We start from the raw sequence: 21,727 nt of genomic DNA, 5'->3' as shown, positions 1-21,727 counted from the left end.
ATATAAGTTAAATAATCAGGGTGACAATATACAGCCTTGACGTACTCCTTTTCCTATTTGGAACCAGTCTGTTGTTCCATGTCCAGCTCTAAATGTTGCTTCCTGACCTGCATACAGATTTCTCAAGAGGCAGGTTAGGTGGTCTGGTATTCCCATCTCTTTCAGAATTTTCCACAGTTTATTGTGATCCACACAGTCAAAGGTTTGGCATAGTCAATAAAGCAGAAATAGATGTTTTTCTGGAACTCTCTTGCTTTTTCCATGATCCAGCGGATGTTGGCAATTCGATCTCTGGTTCCTCTGCCTTTTCTAAAACCAGCTTGAACATCAGGGAGTTCACGGTTCACGTATTGCTGAAGTCTGGCTTGGAGAATTTTGAGCATTACTTTACTAGCATGTGAGATGAGTGCAATTGTGTGGTAGTTTGAGCATTCTTTGGCATTGCCTTTCTTTGGTCTTGGAATGAAAACTGACCTTTTGCAGTCCTGTGGCCACTGCTGAGTTTTCCAAACTTGCTGGCATATTGAGTGCAGCACTTTCACAGCATCATCTTTCAAGATTTGAAACAGCTCAACTGGAATTCCATCACCTCCACTAGCTTTGTTCATAGTGATGCTTTCTAAGGCCCACTTGACTTCACATTCCAAGATGTCTGGCTCTAGATTAGTGATCACATCATCATGATTATCTGGGTCGTGAAGACATTGAAGACCCAGTATGAAAAGAAAGAATGTAAAATAGCTCATTTATATTTTTATATTGATTATATGTTACAAAGACCCTTATGCTGGTCATTGGAAAAGACCCTCATGCTGAGAAAGATTGAAGGCAGAAGGAGAAGAGGGCAACAGAGAATAAGATGGTTAGATGGCATCACCGACTCAATGGACATGAACTTGGGCAAACTGCAGAGACAATGAGGGACAGGGAAGCCTGGTATGCTGCAGTCCATGGGGTCATGAAGAGCTGGATTCAACTGAGCAATCAAACAACAACAATATGTTGAAAAGATAGTCGATATGTTGGATTAAACAAAGTATATTATTCAAATTAAGTTCACTTGTTTCTCTTTTACTTTTTTAATATGGCTGCTAGAAAACTGTCAATTACCTGTGTGGTCCACATTCTGTTTCCTTTGGACAGCGCTGAAGTCAAGCATTTATACAGAAAAGAACTTTAGACTTAGATGAGAAGAGACATAGGAATGAAACTCCTGTACGTGGCACCCCGTAGGATAATTAGCAGTTAGTGGGGGGAAGTGCTTCTAGTTCAGCATCCTAAATGCAGAGTCCGAGTTTAGTATTCGGTCTGCAGTAACTTCCTGTGGGACCCCTGTCAGAAGTCGCTGAGACCAAAGCAGGAGTCAGGCTGCGTACCTGTGTCCTGACTATACTTCAGTTCCCTTCCGTGGATGGCCGTGAGACCTCCTGGAGTATCAGCAGGCAACAAAAGAATTTTGATTTAAGTCAGATTGAAGTCAAAATTTTGATTTATATCAAGAATAAGCACAAAGGAACAGGATGATAAAAGCGAAGAGGCCAAATGGACACAGTAACAAAGGATCTCCCATGTCCATATTCCAGGGGACAGAAAGCAATAGAATAAACTGAAACCTGGAACATTTTCTTCAAATTAGAACAAAATCCTCTCAACCTCTAGAAAAAATACCTATTAATTACAGGAAGCACCCAATCCTTCAAGGAAAAGTTATGGGAAATGACAAATGTGAGAGGTGATTAGAAGTTGCCCTTTGCACGGGGAATTTAGAAGGAAATTACAGAGGGAGGGCCAGGAAGTGGGTAGTATAGTTTAGGGGTATAGGGTTTTGGGCTTTATTCCATCAAACATCACTTTGCAAAGCATTTACTTTATAAGAAGCAGCAGGTGATAGGATCATGCTAGGGGCTGACGGGTTGGAAGGAAAGTCACCCAGATATGTTACACCGAAGCACCAGAGGTGTGGCTCCATCCAAAACACTGAAAGAGTCTGGGAGGGTAGCGCCCCCTCTGATCAGGAGGTTAAACAGATTAATGAAGGAAGTGGGTTTGAACTGCATCTTGAAGGTCAGATAATATTTCAATTAGTTAAGATGAAGGATGGTTTTTAAGAAAAAAATTATATGAGTGTGAAGAAGTCTTTTATTAGTTTACTAAAGAAAGCTGAAGATTTTAGGAATGTGTTTGAAGTATTTTAAAGTTCGACTAAGCTCATTACCACTTCCTATACTCTTTTCTTTTTGATGCATAACATAATCACATTTATTTAAGAATGTATTCCAATATCAAAAATCAAAATTCAACAGTGCAAAACCTCAATTACTTTCATACCAACCTAATAGTTTTGTGAGGACTCCCTGATGTATTCAGACATTTTTGTGTAAGGTGCAGGCCTTGACCACACAGTCCTGAGATAAATCTATCCTTATATACTGTATTCTAGAACAACTACAGTCTCAAAGGCTGCAGTTTCTGAGTCTGAACTGTCCACTAATTGAGGAAGTAGTGGGTGACCTGTTATAGGAGGTGTGCAAGGAAAGCCACCTTTTAGAATGCTGGACTGGGGCCTTCTCTGGTAAGCCAGAACAAGGGGCTGCAGAATGGAGGGCCTTACAGACTCTACAGCAATGAAAAGAGGAATACTAAGCACCAGGAAGGGAGCCAAGCAACTAGCCAAAAACAAACAATTCAGCAAGCTATTCTATATCAGCTTCTAGAGCTATACCGCCTGGCGTGCTGCAATTCATGGGGTCGCAAAGAGTCGGACGCGACTCAGTGACTGAACTGAACTGACCTGAGAGCTATACCCAATGCATTCGTGTGTGCTCAGTTGCTCAGTTGTGTCCAACTCTTTGAGACACCCCCCCCAGACTGTAGCCTATCAGGCTCCTCTGTCTGTGGGATTTTCCAGACAAGAACACTGGAGTGGGTTGCCATTCCCTTCTCTAACCCCTTACTCTTAAATCATTATTTTGTCTTCTTCAAGCCAAATAGCATTATCAAAAATTACCTTATTAGTTTATTTGTTCCTTATTGCTTCCTTTAACTGGGTAATCATATCAACCAATTTGCCTGGGACAGTTTCCAGCGATTGGTTTGTGTCCTCATTTGAGCAATAAATAAGAAGGACATCCCACACACAACACACTAGGAAATTATTAGCATAACTTTAAAAATATTTTTTACTTTCTTTATTAAGATGGATATTTTTAAAATAATCCTTAATTCAACTAACGACCAACCCACACTATACCTATTCTTCATTTCTCAAGATTTAAGCTTTAAAGACTCAGTCTATACATTTTAAAGATATCACTTAATCTTCTTCTAAAATAATGAATTATGCTTCGCTCATTAATCAGAATCTCTCTGCCAGATTATCAAACTAGCCACTGTGCACCCTGGAAAAGGGATTCTAAAGATTCTAAACAGTCACTCTGAGATGACCAACTCTAAAGTGCACAGAAGCAGGACACATTTCAGGAGGAAACTTGCTCATGTAGGAAGTTAGATCAGATGACTATGCAAAAGTTCCTACTGGGCAATAAACTTAACAGCCCTTTGGAGGCTCAAAGGGCTCTAGCAAGTATCCTTTCATCATATGCTAAGAATTGCTGGGTTCTGCTGAGTGGCTTTTTAAAATATCATAAACAGGGAGAAAGGCATCATCAGTCATACTGGGTGGAATGTGCTTATTACTGCACAGCCCAGGCATAATGAGCTGAAGAGCCCTAGACCAACCTCATCCCGCCCTGCCCTAAGTCTCAAGGCACGCACCTTTCAGATCTCCGTCCCCATCCTTGTTGCTGTCCCTGAAAGACCTTGGGTAGATCTGGTACATGGGTCCCGCCTGCCACCAGTCCAGGCACTTGGGAGAGATGGCAATGATGGCTATGGTGGCCGCAATGAGCAGGAGCACGGAAGCCACGGTGAGCCAGAAAAGCACCTCCCGCGGTATCCGGTAGCGGGCCTGGCCTGAGAACTGAAATAGCACCTCTTTGGGCATCCCAGCGTAGGGCCGGACATCCTTCACATCGGGCTCCCCGGGGCCGAGGATGTCCACGGTGTTGTGCTGTCGCCCGGCAGCTGGGCTGCTTGGGTCCAGGTCAGTCTCCAGGATGTCTTCATTTTGTACAAACCCATTGTTGGTCTGGCCTTCCTTCGCATTTAATCCAATGGAATCTCTCTTGCTTTTATCCTCAGCCATGTTTCACAATCTTATCCCTGCCGAGTGCCTTCCTGCAGTAACAAAAGCAAGAAGAGAGCTTGCAGAAATGCTTGATCGTGTTAATGAGCTTTTCATGGTTTATAAATAAACCTGACTGGACAAAGTTCAGCCAAGGAAGAAAGGGTAAAGGGTAAAGTGGGGTTTTTAAAAAATTCTCCTTACACCCTGTGAGACTGATGTAGCAACAGTCAACCAGATGGAAGGATTCAGATCTGGACTGGAACAGAGGCACAGAGGAGGCGAAATGGGAAGAGGACACAGCGTTCCACTGCAGTTTAAGACCTTACTTGGTTGAGCACACAAATATTCACAGCAGCATTATTCACAACAGTCAAAAGGTGGAAAGAAGCCAAGTGGATGAATGGACAACCCAACTGCGACATATACCTTAAAAAGGAATGAAGTTCTAACAGGGGCCACAACATGGATGAACCTTGAAGACATTATGCTAAGTGAAGGAAGCCAGGGACAAAAGGACAGATGTCGTCTGAGTCCACTTATATGAGGTAGGTATATGAATTCACAGAAACAGAGCAGAAGGGTAGGTAACGGGAGTTGAAAGAAAGGGGGTCATGAGCAGTTCTTACTTAATGAGTATAAAGTTTACATTTTGGATGATGCAGAAGTTCTGGAGGTGGTCATACACCAGTGTAAATGTATTCAACGTCACTGAATCATACACTTTCAAGTTCTTAAAGTGGTACATTTTATATTATGTATATTTTACAATAAAAAATAGCTTAAATTTTCTTTCTTGTCAACTAGGTATGAGAAAAAGAAACAGAATTTTGCAGGGGGAAACATGCTTTTCTTTATTTTTTATTTTGAAGGTCTCTTCTACAAATCCAAGAGGAAGAGGATCTGAAGACAGGGGACAACACCTCTGTTCCTGAAACTATTTTATCTCAGTTCAAGCCAACCTGATACATGCCTGCCTGTATGCTCAGTTCGACCCCAGGTGCCTTCAGTCTTGTTTCCTATTTTCAGAAGAGTATGGTTGCCCATTCTTGGAAGCACTTTTCCAAGTGGGGATAGTAGAATGGGGAATTTCATGTCTAGCAAGTTCAAGTGGTTTATTATAGGTAAACAGTTCTTAATACAAGCACTAAAGAGTTGTTTAATCATTGACAAGTATAAAATACAAATTTGCAACCAAGAAGAAACTGCATTAAAAGTGAGGTATGCTTTCCTGGAAGATTATGTGCAAACCTTAAAAGAATGTGATGATTCATGGCTTCCTTTTAATCAGTGCACATATAATAAATAGCTCTATGACAGTTTTGATCAAATAAGAAGCTTTTTGTTTTAAGTGAGGAAAGTTACATGAATTCTTATTATTACTGTTAATTTGTAGAGTAATCTAGAAGCAGTAATTGGTGCAGAGAAATGAGCTGTTTGATTTTGGCTAACTTATTTTTTTAAGTGAGTAAATCCCAAAATCTAGTTCATTCAATGCATCCAATAAGTGGCATCTCTAATTATTACTAATTAGGCATATTGTATATTTTTTAACAATTAAAGGAATTTAACTTTTATGTTTCCAAATCACTTTATCTCTCAAACACATAATGGTAATTTTCACCATAGGAGCTAATTGAAAGAATTTTTTGAAAAGTAAAAGCAAGTACAAAGATTTAATTTATTGAAGAAAATTTATTATACAACAAAGCATATAATTGAAGAACGTATGACAAATTGGGAAATGCATTGGTAATAAATATGCCAAAGAACTCTGTGTTTTTAAAATTAAAGGTATGTATACATTGTTAGACATTCAGTTCAATTCAGTTGCTCAGTCGTGTCGGACTCTTTGCAACCCCATGAACTGTGCACGGAACGCTAGGCCTCCCTGTCCATCACCAAATCCCACAGCTTACTCAAACTTACGTCCGTCAGTCAGTGGTGCCATCCAAGCATCTCATCCTCTGTCATCCCCTTCTCCTCCTTGCCCTCAATCTTACCCAGTATCAGGGTCTTTTCAAATGAGTCAGCTCTTCACATCAGGTGGCCAAAGTATTGGAGTTTCAGCTTCAACATCAGTCCTTCCAATGAACACCCAGGACTGATCTCCTTTAGAATGGACTGGTTGGATCTCCTTGCAGTCCAAGGGACTCTCAAGAGTCTTCTCCAACACCACAGTTCAAAAGCCTCAATTCTCTGGTGCTCAGCTTTCTTTATAGTCCAACTCTCACATCCATACATGACTACTGGAAAAACCATAGCCTTGACTAGATGGACCTTTGTTGACAAAGTAATGTCTCTGTTTTTAATATGCTGTCTAGGTTGGTTCCAAAGAGTAAGCGTCTTTTAATTTCATGGCTGCAGTCACCATCTGCAGTGATTTTGGAGCCCAAAAAAATAAAGTCAGCCACTGTTTCCCCACATATTTGGCATGAAGTGATGGGACCAGATGCCATGATGAGTTTTCTGAATGTTGAGCTTTAAGCCAACTTTTTCACTCTCCACTTTCACTTTCATCAAGAGGCTTTTTAGTTCCTCTTCACTTTCTGCCATAAGGGTGGTGTCATCTGCATATCTGAGGTCATTGATATTTCTCCCAGCAATCTTGATTTTAGCTTGTGTTTCCTCCAGCCCAGCGTTTCTCATGATGTACTCTGCATATAAGTTAAATAAGCAGGGTGACAATATAGAGCCTTGATGTACTCCTTTCCCTATTTGGAACCAGTCTGTTGTTCCATGTCCAGTTCTAAATGTTGCTTCCTGACCTGCATACAGGTTTTTTGCAGGTCAGGTGGTCTGGTATTCCCATCTCCTTCAGAATTTTCCACAGTTTAGTGTGAGCCACACAGTCAAAGGCTTTGGCATAGTCAATAAAGCAGAAATAGATGTTTTTCTGGACCTCTCTTGCTTTTTCGATGATCGAACGGATCTTGGCAATTTGATTATGTATACATATATAAAATTTCATAATATCAGTTTAAAAATATCAGTTAAAGCTTGAAAAAAAGGTTGTAAACAGATATTTCACAAAAATCAACTCATTAATGTTAGAGAAATAAGCATTTTCAATCACTTTGACAAAGAATTTCTAAAAGATAATAGTACTAGCAAGGATCCAGTGTAAACTCATAATTCTGCAAAGTAATTTGGCAGTGTGTATCATGAGTTTTAACATTTTCAGAGTAATAAATGAGGCTAGCTCTACCAGATTTTAAAATAAAAACTTCAAAAAAAATGAAGAGCTGATATTAAAGTTTAGGTTAGGTCAAAAGATCAATTGAATAGATTGGAGTCATCCAAGATGGACCCCTATTCCTTATACAGAAGGAGATTTAGAATATGAAAAGTGAGGAAAAGAAAGATTATTTAGTGAGTGATGTTGGACAGTTGGACAAGGAGAGCAAATATGATCAGAGTCATGTGGGAAGAAGTAGCACAGCCATCTGTGCCTGCATATTGAGTGTCAGCTGGTGGCTGCCTGGAGGCTGAGAATGAGACTGAAGATGAGACTCCTTGGATTTATACATTTCACTTTACCCTCTGTCATTTGTTCTCAGCATATTATGACTTTTGTAATAAAAAGGGGAGAAGAGGTTTGATAACTTGGCAATTTCAATTCCAAAACTCTATCTTAAGGAAATAATCCAAGACAGGAACAAAAGTTTATGAGCAATAAGGCTTATTAATTACAGTTTCATTTATAATGTCAAATATTGGAAACGAAAATGCTCAGTGACACAAGACTAACTAAATTACTGTACATCCATGTTATAGAATCTTAGTCACTAAGCATATTTTCAAAGATTTTTAATGACATGGAAGAAATCTCACATTATTGTGTTGAGTGAGGAAAATGCAAGATATAAAGTAATTCTTCTAATTATGTAAAAAAAAATTCTCATATATATAAAGTCCTATTAGAATATATGTTTAAAGTGTTTCTCTCTGGGTTCTAAGATTATGGATGATACATAATTTGTTCTTTAAACTTTTTCTGATTTTTGTAATTTTTCTGTAATTAATATTACAATCAATATTACTCTTCCATTAGAAAAAAAATCAGCTAGGGAACCTTGAGTTTGGAGTGTACCCAGAAGTTCCAGTCAGGTTGTAGAGTTCAGCTTAAAGTGATTCCCTCTAGTATCAGTTACCCAAACTTCACAAACATCTCATACTCAAGATTTAAACTAAGATTTAAAGAGAAAAGAAACAAACTTCAAAAAGCAGAAGGAAGACATGGATTCAGTGAAAAAGTATGGAAACACAGGAGAGAAGAAGAAGTTGACAGTAATTTGGAGAAGACAGTCACAGAGTTAAGACTTCCCACCAAATACAAAGTATGTTTTACTTACTATCAAGGGGACTTAGAAGGAAATATTGATTGTAGAAAGAGAAATACACTGCCTGTTAAAACTCCTAAACATGAATAAGGAACAAGAACACTAAGGAAGCTTTAAGAGCTAACTCATATAATCGGAACAAAGAATCAGAGATAATCTGGATACACTTCCTCAGTAAATTCAAATCCCAAGTGAGTTACACAATCGTGATAATAAAGTAAAGAAGAATGAACCCTCTGGAAAACAGATAACAGAACAACGGGGCTACCACAGGACACAGAAGCATCCTGCAAATTAAACAGAAACAAACATATAGAAAGCAAAAATTAACAAAAAATATATTTTAGATTATATATAAATGGATTTTTAAATATACATGTATATTCAGTCATAAAGACTTCCAGTTAACAGCAAACCCACCAAAATATCTTACAGCATATAACCTGTCAGATTAGTAAACATTTAAAATAGGATTTTCCATATTGCACTTACCTGTTTACAGCCTCTGTGATCTAAGGGTAAGATCTGCATAGTCATCTTTAAGTTCCCAGTATCCAGCTCAGTGCCAGGTATATTATTAAGTTAATAAAAGAATAGTTACTTAAAGGTAGGTGACCTATGCTGTAGAATAAGGGGAGAATGAGTAAGTTGGGGGAGGAGGAAGAAATGAAAAGGAAGGGGAGGGAGAGGGAGGGGAGGAAAAACAAAAGTGGAAAGTACATTCTGCCTAAAAGTATAGATTTTTATCACTAAGCCAAATGTTCCAACTTTGATACAGTTTCATGACTCAAATTTTAAGTCAGAGGAAGTGAGATTCAAGCCTGCTTCCATTTGCTCTCTGCTTGATCTTAGACAAAATTGTCTCTAAGCCTCTGTTACCTCAGCTATAAAACTGAATTTGATTCTGAGGTTAACATTATAAATATAGTCCAGAGTACAATGTTTTTAAAAACATTTCTAATGAGAAGGAACAGAAAAATAGACATCCTAGCTAGAGGTCGGAATTCAACTTATATATCCAGTGAATCAAAAGAAAACATTTAACCATGATTTGGTAGAAGTTAAACTATTTAAAACATTCTTCAATTCAGTTCAGTTCAGTCAATCAGTCGTGTCCGACTCTTTGTGACCCCATGAATCGCAGCACGCCAGGCCTCCCTGTCCATCACCATCTCCCAGAGTTCACTCAGACTCACGTCCATCGAGTCTGTGATACCATCCAGCCATCTCATCCTCTGTCGTCCCCTTCTCCTCCTGCCCCCAATCCCTCCCAGCATCAGAGTCTTTTCCAATGAGTCAACTCTTCTCATGAGGTGGCCAAAGTACTGGAGTTTCAGCTTTAGCATCATTCCTTCGAAAGAACACCCAGGGCTGATCTCCTTTAGAATGGACTGGTTGGATCTCCTTGCAGTCCAAGGGACTCTCAAGAGTCACCACAGCTCAAAAGCATCAATTCTTCGGTGCTCAGCTAGCAACAGAAATGTTAACAGAACATGAGACTTGACAAATGTCACAAAACCTTACTATTTCTACATACAAAGAATTGCTGCAATAATCAATAGCTAAATTACATTCAATAAGGGAGTAAGAGGAATTGCAGATTATATATAAGAAATTAACATTTCTGATGTTAATAGAAATTAACATCATATATGCAGATTATATCACTCTAATGGCAGGAAGTGAAAAGGAACTAAAGACCCTCTTTGATGAGGGTGAAAGAAAAAGCTGGCTTAAAACTCAACATTCAAAAACTAGGATCATGGCATCTGGTCCTATCACTTCATGGCAAACAAATGGGGAAACAGTGCAAACAGTGAAAGATTTTATCTTCTTGGGCTCCAAAATTACTGTGGATGGTGACTGCAGCCATGCAATTAAAAGACACTTGCTCCTTGGCAGGAAAGCTATGACAAACTTCATGTATTAAAAAGCAAAAACATCACTTTACTAACAAAGGTCCATATAGTCAAAGCTATGGTTTTTTATCCATACACATCATGTACAGATGTGAGAGACCATATAGAAGGCTGAGCGCTGAAGAACTGATGCTTTTGAACTATGGTGTTGGAGAAGATGCTTGAGAGTCCCTTGGACAGCAAGGAGATCAAACCAGTCAATCCTAAAGGAAATCAACCCTGGATATTCATCGGAAGGACTAATGCTGAAGCTCCAGTACTTGGATCACTTGATGGGAACAGCAAACTCATTGGAAAAAAATTTGATGCTGGGAAAGATTGAAGGCAAAATGTTCTAGAAGAGGGCAGCAAAGGATGAGACGGTTAAATAGCATCACTGACTCAATGGACGTGAGTTTGAGCAAACTCCCGGAGATAGTGAAGGACAGAGAAGCCTCAAGTGCTTCAATCCATGGTGTCACAAAGAGTTGGATATGACTTAGCTACTGAACAACAACAAAAGTCTTTGAACAAAAGTACCTTCCTTACAGGATTAAAGTAATATAAATTAAAACATTGTTCAGGTACATGACGGATTACTTGCATTAACAGTAATTAAAAGCATCCCTGTAGCCCTGTCAAACATGGCCTTTTGCCCCACCATTCCCGCCTCTTGACACACTGAGTCTGGATTTGGGCATGTGGCTTGTTTTTGGACAATGGAACAAGAAACTTGACACAAAGAGCGGCTTTAAAAAGTGCTCCTCTTCTAGACAATCGCCATCACCATGAGATTATGCCCAGGCTGGTCTGCTGTAGGATGTGGGCAAGATAAGGGCCTTCCCTATGGAACCTTCCTATCCATGGTCCTCTAGATTAGTCAGTTCCCAGGCACCCAGCCATTTGACCACAGATGCTTGAGTGAGCCCAGCCAAGATCAGTGGAATGTGGTCCAGGTCATTCAAACTGGCCTATGAACAACTATAGTGTCATGGGAATTAATACATGGTTGGGTTACTTTTTGGCTTGGCCTTTAAAAAACAACTTTATTGAGGGATAACTGACAAACTGCAGATTTACAGCACACAATTTGACAAGTTTTAACATGCATATACACCCATGAAACCATCACCACAATCAAAATAATGAGCATGTCCATCAGCTGCAAAAAGTGTCTCTAGCCTCTTCATCTTTGCTCCCTCCTACCTCTCCCCCCCCAGTACCCATGCCTGTCCCTAGGCAACCACTGATCTGCTTTCTATCACCATAGATTGGTTTGCATTTTCTGGAATTTTATATAAACAGAATCATACATACAGTATGTAATTTTTGTCTGGTTTCTTTTACTCAGCATAATTATTTTGACATTTATCTGTCTTGTGTGTATCAATATTTCATTCTTTTTGTATTAGCTAATATATTAGAGAAAGCTGCAGTTTTACAGAAAAAAATGAGCTGTAGTTCTACAGAGTTCTCATACACTCCCATGTCCTCATTCTCCCTTATTAATGTGGTACGTTTGATGTACAATGATGAATCAATATGGACCCATTATTAACTATAGTCCCTTTTCTACATTAAGATTCACTCTTCATGTTGTCAACAAAGGTCCATCTAGTCAAGGCTACGGTTTTTCCAGTGGTCATGTATGGATGTGAGAGTTGGACTATAAAGAAAGCTGAGCGCCAAAGAATTGATGCTTTTGAACTGTGGTGTTGGAGAAGACTCTTGAGAGTCCCTGGGACTGCAAGGAGATCCAACCAGTCCATCCTAAAGATCAGTCCTGGGTGTTCATTGGAAGGACTGATGTTGAAGCTGAAACTCCAATACTTTGCTCACCTGATGCGAAGAGCTGACTCATTTGAAAAGACCCTGATGCTGGGAAAGATTGAGGGCAGGAGAAGGGAACGACAGAGGATGAGATGGCTGGATGGCATCACCCACTCAATGGATTGAGTTCGGGTGGACTCTGGGAGTTGGTGATGGACAGGGAGGCCTGGCAAGCTGCGGTTCATGGGATCGCAAACAGTTGGACACGACTGAGTGACTGAACTGAACTGAACTTCATGTTGTACAGTTCTAAGAGTTTTGACAAATGCACAGTCATGTACTGACAATTACAGCATCAGATGAAATTGTTTCACTTTCTCAAAAATACCCTGTGCTTGAAACATATTTCATGAACATGTGACATATTCATGCCTCCATCCCCCTGAACCTCTGGCAACTACCAATATTTTTACTGTCTCTAGGGCTTTGCCTTTTCCAGAATGCCATATAGATAAAATAATACATTATAAGCCTTTTCAGACTAGTTTTTTTCAGTTAGTAAGTGCATTTAAGTTGCCTTATGTCTTTTTGTGGCTTAATCATTTATTTTCAGTGCAAAGTAATATTCCATTGTCTGGATGTACCACAGTTTATCCATTTACCTATTGAAGGACATATTAGTTTGGCAATTATACGGCTACTATAAACCATCATGTGGAGGATTTTGTGTGGACACAAGTATTCAACTTTTTGGTAATTACCAAGGAGTATGATTGCTGGGTTTTGTGCTAAGACTGTTTTGCGAGAAACTGCCAGACTGTCTTCCAAAGTGACTGTATCATTTTGCATTCCCACCAGCAGTTAATAAGAGTTCCTTCTTGATACACATCTTTGCTAATGTTTAGAGTAGTCAGTGTTTTGGACATAAGCCATTCTGAGAACAGTGGTATCGCATTTTTTAGTTAATTCTTTTATCATGGAGTAGTATTCCATTATGAATATACAATATATGTGGATAAATGAACATTTGGGGTTTTCCCCCATTTTCTACTGTTATAAATAGAACTGTTGTGAACAATCATACACAAGTCTTTGTAAAGATGTAGTTTTCTTTTCTCTTGGGTACAGACAGATGGAGCATATGGAAGGTGTACATTGCATATGTTTAACCTTTTAAAAAACTGCCAAACTATTTCAGAGAGTGCTTATACCATCTTAGATTACCTTCAGCAGTGTCTGAGGTTCTAGTTCTTTCACATCTTTCCCAGCACTTGCTATGTTCAGTCTTTAATTTCTGTGATTCTAGTATGTAGGTAGTGGCATTTTATTGCAGTTAATTTGCACATTTCTTTTGATTAGTGATGCTGAGTATCTCTTCAGTGTTTTTTTGCCACCCATGTATCTTTCTGGTGCAGTTGATGCTGGCTAAGGGGTCAACTAGGGGGCCTCAGTTCTCTCCACAGGGATCTTTCCATGGCATCTCTCCACATTGGCTACTTTGGGCTTTCTCATAGCATTCCGGCTTGGTCCCAAATGTGAGTGCCCCAGATGAATAAACAAAGCAAGGCAGAAACTGTATCCTTTTTGTGACCGAGCCTCAGAAGTCATATAGCATCTTTTTGACTGTACTTGATGTACCAAGGCCAGAGTCCATGTGAGAAGTTACGGAGTAAAGGATATACAGGGAAGCCATTATTTGGGCTTTTAGTGCAATTAATCTAACACACACACCTTCACAATATTTTTTAAATTGTGATTAAAAAAACACATAAGATACCACATTAACTATTTTTAAGTGTACAGTTCTCGAGAGTCAAGTATATTCATACTGGTGTGAAACCGACCACTAGAACTTTTTCATCTTGCAAATGTGAAACTTGATACCTATTAAACCACAGATTTTTCTCCTTTTTCTCCTTACCACGAGAGCTCAGTAACTGCCATTCTACTTCGTTTCCATGAATTTGACTATTTTAGATAAAAATCATACAATCTTTGACTTTTTGTGACCTCATTTAGCAAAATGGCCTCAAGGATCGTCCATGGTGAGGCATGTGAAAGAATTTCATTCCTTTTTAAGACTAAATGTTATTCCACTGTATGTATATACCACATTTGTTTATTCATTCATCTGTCAGACATTTGGGTTGCTTCCGTCTTTCAGATATTGTGAATAATAATGCTGTGAACATGGTTGTACAAAAGTATCTTCAAGACCTTGGTTTTAATTCTTGTGGATATACACCCAGAAGTGGGATTATATGGTAGCTCAATTTTTAATCTTTTGAGGAACCACCGTACTGTTTTCCCTAGTGGTTTCACCATTCTATATTCCCACCAACCGTGCACAAGTGTTCCAGTGGGTTCCAGTTTTTCCATATACTTACCAACACTGGTTATTTTCTGTATTTTTATTGAAGTGGCCATCCTAATGAGAGTCAGGTCGTCCATCATTGTGGTTTGACCTGCATTTCCCTGATGATGAGTGACACTGGGCATCTTTTATGTACTTGCTGACGATGTACATCTTTGGTAGAATGTCTGTTCAAGTCTTTTGCTCATTTTAAAAATTAGGTTATTTGATTTTTTTGTTGAGTTGTAACAATGTTTTGATTTGTATTTCCAACAGGCACTTGTAGCACCAGGTGCAACCCTGAGTTGACTGTGTCAGCCTGATGAGAGGCAAGTGTTTCCATGTATCTCAGACCCAAGTTTGTGATACTCACAGCTTGGGGGTTTCTGTGGCTGTTGTCAACCCATAAGTCACTGCTATTGTTTTAAAATATGTATTTATTTCTTTGGCTGCATTGGGTCTCAGTTGAGGCATGTGGGATCTTTGATGCGGCATGCAAGCTTAGTCACCCTGTGCCATGTGGGATCTCAGTTCCCTGAAGAGGGGCTGAACCTGCATCCCCTGCATTGAAAGATTCTTAACCACTGGACCACAAGATAAGTCCCCATAGCCACAGTTAGTCACACTTCACCACTGTGCCTTCCTGGTGGCCAAATATTACAAAATAAAACAACACACACAAACAAGCATAATTAGGTCCTTCCCTGACATCACTGGCCAACAATGTAATTTACTTCACAGTGTAATGGGCTGCTTTAGAAAGCGTTTTAACCTTGGAATGTCTCAATTCTTTACTGCTTAAAGACTTTGTTTTCCAAAACAGTCCAGAATCATAAAAGAAACAGTAATATATAATATCTGGCCTTTAACAAAGTTCTATTGAAAAAAGAGCTGCTGCTAAGTCACTTCAGTTGTGTCCGACTCTGTGCGACCCCACAGACGGCAGCCCACTAGGCTCCCCCATCCCTGGGATTCTCCAGGCAAGAACACTGGAGTGGGTTGCCATTTCCTTCTCCAATGCATGAAAGTGAAAAGTGAAAGTGAAGTCGCTCAGTCGTGTCCAACCCTCAGAGACCCCATGGACTGCAACCTGCCAGGCTCCTCCATCCATGGGATTTTCCAGGCAAGAGTACTGGAGTGGGGCCCAACAGCTAAATGCCAACTTACCTACCCTGTGATCAGTATGTCAAATATAGATACACTGAACTGTTCTGGAAAACTTGTAATTATTAGCATTAATAGACATTGTACTGCCACGAATAGTCTCACTGTAAATTCAAAGAGTGTGACTCACGTGCTACTTTTAAAATGCTACAGTCATCTGAGAACACTGCGGGTTTGAACTTCATTGGGACACAAACGTCATTTTCTGCAATCTACAGCCACGGAAATGTGGTTCTTGGATGTTGAACGAATTCTTCAATTCCCAGGTCAGACCCAGTATTCCTGGGGGAGGCTTTATGATTCCCTGACCTTTAATGGACACACTCTCAGCAAGGCTTGCCTCAAAGCCCAGAAACATTCAAAATGGTGTGGGTGCTGGGGTGGGGTCTCTATGAACATATATCAGAGGAACAAGTGCCAATATAGGCAGAAAAAACACTAAACATGTCATACTTTGGGAAAGTGCTTTACCCACATCAAGGCATGTACATAAAGCCACTGTGAATATATCTTCAAAATGAAGCCCACTTATACTACACAGTCTGTCAGACCATTGATCTTCTCAAAACTCTCAAATGGCAACTTGAAAGCTATCAATGTTTGCTCATTATAAAGAGAATAAACTCCAATATCTCAGCCTAGAGGTCCAAGCTACAGTCTACACACTTATTACATTTCTAAACTCATTTCTGTCTTGGTATCCCCAAATCAAGCTCTCTACTCCCATCAGCCATGCTCACTGTCCTCTCACCGTCGATTAGGGAGACGTGTTCAGGACATTTGTTCCCACCTCTCTTACAGGCCCTGCTTCATCTGCCTTCCCCCACTCCCATGGACACTGATCTAGCCCTTGCAGAATTCCTGTGTTATTCATTTGCATATCCATCCTTATAAGGGCAGTTACTTTAATATAGGATTTTACTTCAATTTCCCACCTTAAACGATGGAGAGCTGTACCTATTAACAAAGTGTAAAGTTCAGGGTTTGGCCCGTGGTCAACATTCAGAATGCTGTGTGTGTGGTGGGCGGGGGGAACCTTGGAGATCCCCTCCAGCAAGTCTTCTCAAATTTTAATCTGCATGCGAATCTCCCGGAGAGCTTGTTAAAATGTAGATACTGATTAGTTAGATTTTTGGTGAAGCCTGAGGTTCTGCATTTCTAACCACCTCCCAGATAATGCCAGTGTGGTACCTGGACCACAACTGCTTGAAGCTTGATGGTGCAATGAGTGAAGCAGGCAGGGTGGGCTCAACAGAAAGTGGTGGGCATGCTACTACTGTGTCGCACAGAGAACTGTATTTAACATCCTATGATAAACCATAATGGAAAACAATATCAAAAGAATAAATATATATATATATATAACTGAATTACTTTGCTTTTCAGCACTAATTAACACTTCAATTAAAAAAAATAAAGTGGGGGGATGGTGAATGGTGGCAAACCAGGAGACTCAAGCCCTGCCTAAGGGAGAGCAGCCACTCTAACCTTCACGGTCTTGGGCAAGTGCATTCAGCCTCTTTGATTGGATCTCAGCTTTTTCATGTGTTACACTTGCTTCATAGTGTTGTTATAAATGAAATACATTTAAATTGTAAATTTTATTTTAAATATAAATAAAAATTAATTAAAGTTTTAAATTTAATTAAATAGCATATACAAACTACCTACCAGTGATAACAGGCTTGCTTTATAAAGGCTGGTCAGCTTCCTTCTCTGCAAAGACATTTGCAGAGTGAGGCCTATGTCATTGATAAAAGTTGCTATTGTTAACATTATAATAATAACCATTACTATTAAGTATCAGGTCAACAGGGTCTACTCACTACATTTACAGAACTGAAAGGAACTTCTTATTCTTCACAAGAATGACCTGCTTAGAGGTAGTTTCTCTATCTTCAGTTATTCCAAGAGGCAACTGGAAAGTTATCTCACTAAACATAAATATTCTAATATTCAAAAGTATTAATACAAAAATTAGTAAATAATAGTTCTCTTTCATAGTAAACACTGATTAGAAGCAGCAGAGCTTTATACTAATATAAACCACCACATCCTTGTTTCTGTTTCTGTTTTCCCTTTAAAAATATATTTAATTTGAATGATAAGACCATGAGGACCAGGACTTCTAGTTCTTCCAAGTTCTGCTTAATTATAGTATTTCTACTTGAATAATTGATCATCTGTTAATCCTTCATTAGCAACTCTGCTTTAAACTGGGGAAAATGATCTAAATACAGGGAGCAACACAAAGTGTCCAGGTTGTAGTCATCAATGTTAGTCAGGTCCTTATCTACTCCTTACAAACAAGAGTGAAAAATTGTGGAACTAAACCTTCAACAGGAGTGAATTTTATTCGTTGTACTGTTTTAGCAAGAAGAGTGGTCATCTTGGGTTACTGGCTAAATATATAAAAAAACATAATCTTGTATATAGAAAGGGGAACAAAAATAAAAATAAAACCTACTCTCTGAAATCTACATTTATAACTTAACAAGTTACAAAGCAAACTTTACCAAGCAAAGTCATAATCAAATTCATGAAGTATTTTGTAAGCTAGCTCGGACAAGTATCTTCATATTTTCTAGATATACATTTTTGTACACAGTTAATTACACAGAGTTGCAGAATATGCATACCTTGACTTTCTGATGTGGAGCCTCCCTAATGAACACTTTATTGGTGTTATATTCTATAGGGGAAGTAAAATATCTTTCCCCTCTACCCTTTTAAGTTCTTGACTGAGACCCCTGTAACAAAACACAAAGGAACATGAAAAAAAGCATACAAATTCATTGAACATAAGCTTTATGTGTCCCAAGAGACTTAGTAAGGAAATGAATACTTGTAGAAAGTTAAGCCCGCATGTTTTTATGCTAAGCTTGATGCAGGGTGGAAAGATATAATAGAACAAAGGGTATGAGGTAAGCGTAGGAATCTAAACTTAGCAAAGCTAATATTCAGAGTCCTCTCCGTGTCCCTTTGTCTTCAGATAGAGATGTTCCTTTCCTCCTGGCATAGAGAGGGCATAAACCTCTCATAAGATTTTTTTATGACCTGTTTTATTTTTTTATGACCTGCTTCAGAGAAGTTCAGAATATCCTTCCTGCACATGCCATTTCTCAAGTTCCCTCAGCTTTAAATGTTCAATATGTCAAGGTGCCATATTTTGAGGTACCATGTCCAGAACTCCATTGCTATCATTATTATTTCTTTTCATAGAAGCACCCAAGTTATTTGAGTCTGTGACTGGTTTGTCAAAACAAATAGATTTGCTTTGGCGGGGTGTTTATGATCGCCAGTGAAGGTCAGCAAACTTTGTCCCAGGTCAAATCCAGAACTATATATGTTTTTATAAATGAAGTTTTATTTGAATACATCCACCAGTACTTGTTTGTATCTGTGGCTCCTTGCCATAACAGAAGAATTGAGAGATGGAGACCATTTGGTCATCAAAGACTAAAATATTTACTCTCTGGCCCTTTATAGACAGTTTGCCAACCCTGCACCTACAGAATAAAGAACAATAACTAAAGATGTTAAAGGGTTATTTTTAAAAAGTATCGCTCCAAAAGTCTCAGGGATGCCAGCCTAAGCCTATATACCTTTTCGCCAGAGAGGCAATAGTCTTGCTTTCCTAAGCTTGAGGAAACATCAAAGTGAAAGTCATAATTAAAATGGAGTAATTATGGAGTAATTGTTCTTTGTATGTAGTAAATGAAATTGGTTTTGGTTTGAGGAATGTCGTATTAGTGAGGAGGCCATGCTAAAGAGACAGTTCTAAAAGGTTACTAAACTGTGGCTTTTGAGGAAAACAACTATGGGCATCTTCTAGAGCTGGATTTCAATAAAAATTTTACTTATGCTTATAAAATTGTAAAGATGTGTTTTATTAGCAAGACTTCCTGATTTTCAGGAGGTGGGAGAGGGTAGCAAATGGGATTATATAAGAAAGCAGACTTGATCAATTTATATCCAGTAATTCAGTCCCTTTAAATAGATTACTTAGCAAAGCTTCCTGATCATCCAACTCCATCAGCCCAGCAGTTGCTCAAGAAAACCATCAAGTAACTAATCAACAATAAATTCATACATATATACAGATACTAAATAAATACATAAATGGTAAATCCCTGGGGCTATTTACCCTAAGCAGGTCACATAGAGGAGCCCATGTGAAAAGTAACTCAGGGCACAAAATTTGGACTATTCTTCTCTTGTGAATTTTATCTCAAGTTCATGTCTTTGGAAATATGTAAAAATTAAAATTATTAAATGCAAAACAGATTTGAAAGAATATTGAATACCCATAAGCCCAAATTTACATTAACACATTTTGATTCTTTTTACTATTACTTTTTTCTTTTAGCCAGAGGAATGAGATATAAAATGCATACTTACCACTTTTAGGTGTATGATTGGGTGAGTTCTGACAAATGTACACAGTTATGTAGTTATGTAATCACTACCACAATCATGATACCAAACAGCTCCATTACTCCCCAAAGTTCCATTACTCCCCCTAGCCCCTGGCAACAATCAATCTGCTGCCTCTAAATTTTGCCTTTTCACAAACTGCAGATAAATGTTATCAGTCTTTTGTGTCTTCTTTCAATTAGCATGCTTTTGAGATTCACTCGTGTTGTTGCTTAAGTTAGTAATTTGTTCCTCTTATTGCTAATTAGCATTCATTGTATGGATGCGGTTTATCCTTTTACCAGCTGAACTTCTGGAGGTGTTTTCAATTTTGGACTATAATACAGCTTATGAACATTTATGTAGTTTTTTGTGTGCACGTTTTCATTTCTCTTGGGTATATACTTAGGAGTGGAATTGCTAAGTCATGAGGTTAGTATAATATTTAAGTTTATAAGAAATTGCCAAACTGTCATCTGAGGTCCTTGGACCTTAACCTTTCCATGAGCAATGTGTGTGTCCCATTTGCTCACCATTATCGCTACTGGCAATTCCAGTCTTTTTAATTATAGTCATTCTACTGAGTTGTGGTATTACCATTTGCACTTCCTGAATGACTAATAACAACTTGGATCACTGGTGCTTATTTGCTATTCATATGTTTTCACTGATAAAACCCTTATTTAGTTTTTCAACATTTTAACATATTTAGCAAGATGTGTTTTGTCTAAGGCTTATTTTTCCATTTTCAACAGTGTCTCTCTCTGGAAGTTCAGATGTTTTTCTAATCTGAGCTTTGCTGAACCCAATTTCCTTCAATGTCTTGGTCTAGAAATTTGTTTTAGTTTTTACAGTTAAGTCTGTGTTTCAAGTTAATTTTTGTGTGACACAGAGGAATAAAGGTTGATTAAAAAATATATATATATATAGTTACGTTTGTTCCAGAATTATTTGTGGAAGTGACTTTCCTTTTTCCCATCAAATTACTGTCAGTTTTGTGAAAAATCAAGTTACCATATAGGTGTTACATAGTCACATAGTCTATTTTTGGATTCTTTATTGTGTCCAGTTCAGTTGCTCAGTCCTGTCCAGTTCTGCGACCCCAAGGAGAAGGCAATGGCAACCCAGTCCAGTACTCCAGGCTGCAGTCCTAAGAGTCACTAAGAGTCGGACACGACTGAGTGACTTCTCTTTCACTTTTCACTTTCATGCATTGGAGAAGGCAATGGCAACCCACTCCAGTGTTCTTGCCTGGAGAATCCCAGGGACGGGGGAGCCTTGTGGGCTGCCTGTCTATGAAGTCGCACAGAGTCGGACACGACTGAGGCGACTTAGCAGCAGCAGGGACTGCAGCACATCAGCTTTCCCTGTCCATCACCCAACTCTTAGAACTTGCTCCAGCTCATGTCCATCGAGTCAGTGATGACATCCAACCATCCACCGTTGTCCCCTTCTCCTCCTGACTTCAATCTTGCCCAGCATCAGGGTCTTTTCAAATGAGTCAATTCTTCCCTTGAGGTGGCCAAAGTATTGGAGTTTCAGTTTCAGCATCAGTCCTTCAATGAATATTCAGGACTGATTTCCTTTAGGACTGACTGGT

The 21,727-nt window shown here is 38.9% G+C and overlaps 1 protein-coding gene and 1 long non-coding RNA gene across 2 annotated transcripts in view; one reads left to right on the top strand and one right to left on the bottom strand.

Moving 5' to 3' along the window:
• Nucleotides 1-4,331, bottom strand: part of SLC3A1 (solute carrier family 3 member 1) — a 35,955-nt gene extending 31,624 nt beyond the window's left edge. Inside the window, exon 1 of the mRNA XM_040224728.1 lies at nucleotides 3,775-4,331. Within this exon, the coding sequence (XP_040080662.1) occupies nucleotides 3,775-4,204 (430 nt within the window). The 5' untranslated portion in view covers nucleotides 4,205-4,331. The remainder of the gene's footprint in view (nucleotides 1-3,774) is intronic.
• A 66-nt stretch (nucleotides 4,332-4,397) lies between these two features.
• On the top strand, nucleotides 4,398-5,760 carry LOC120851722. The gene is made up of 2 exons (XR_005718400.1): nucleotides 4,398-4,731; nucleotides 5,056-5,760. It is a non-coding gene; the product is annotated as an uncharacterized LOC120851722 (long non-coding RNA).
• The last annotated feature ends 15,967 nt before the right edge of the window (nucleotides 5,761-21,727 follow it).

The sequence above is a fragment of the Oryx dammah genome, unplaced genomic scaffold (assembly GCF_014754425.2).
Source record: "Oryx dammah isolate SB20612 unplaced genomic scaffold, SCBI_Odam_1.1 HiC_scaffold_25, whole genome shotgun sequence".
NCBI lineage: Eukaryota > Metazoa > Chordata > Mammalia > Artiodactyla > Bovidae > Oryx > Oryx dammah.
This window is presented reverse-complemented; position numbering and strand designations above follow the sequence as displayed.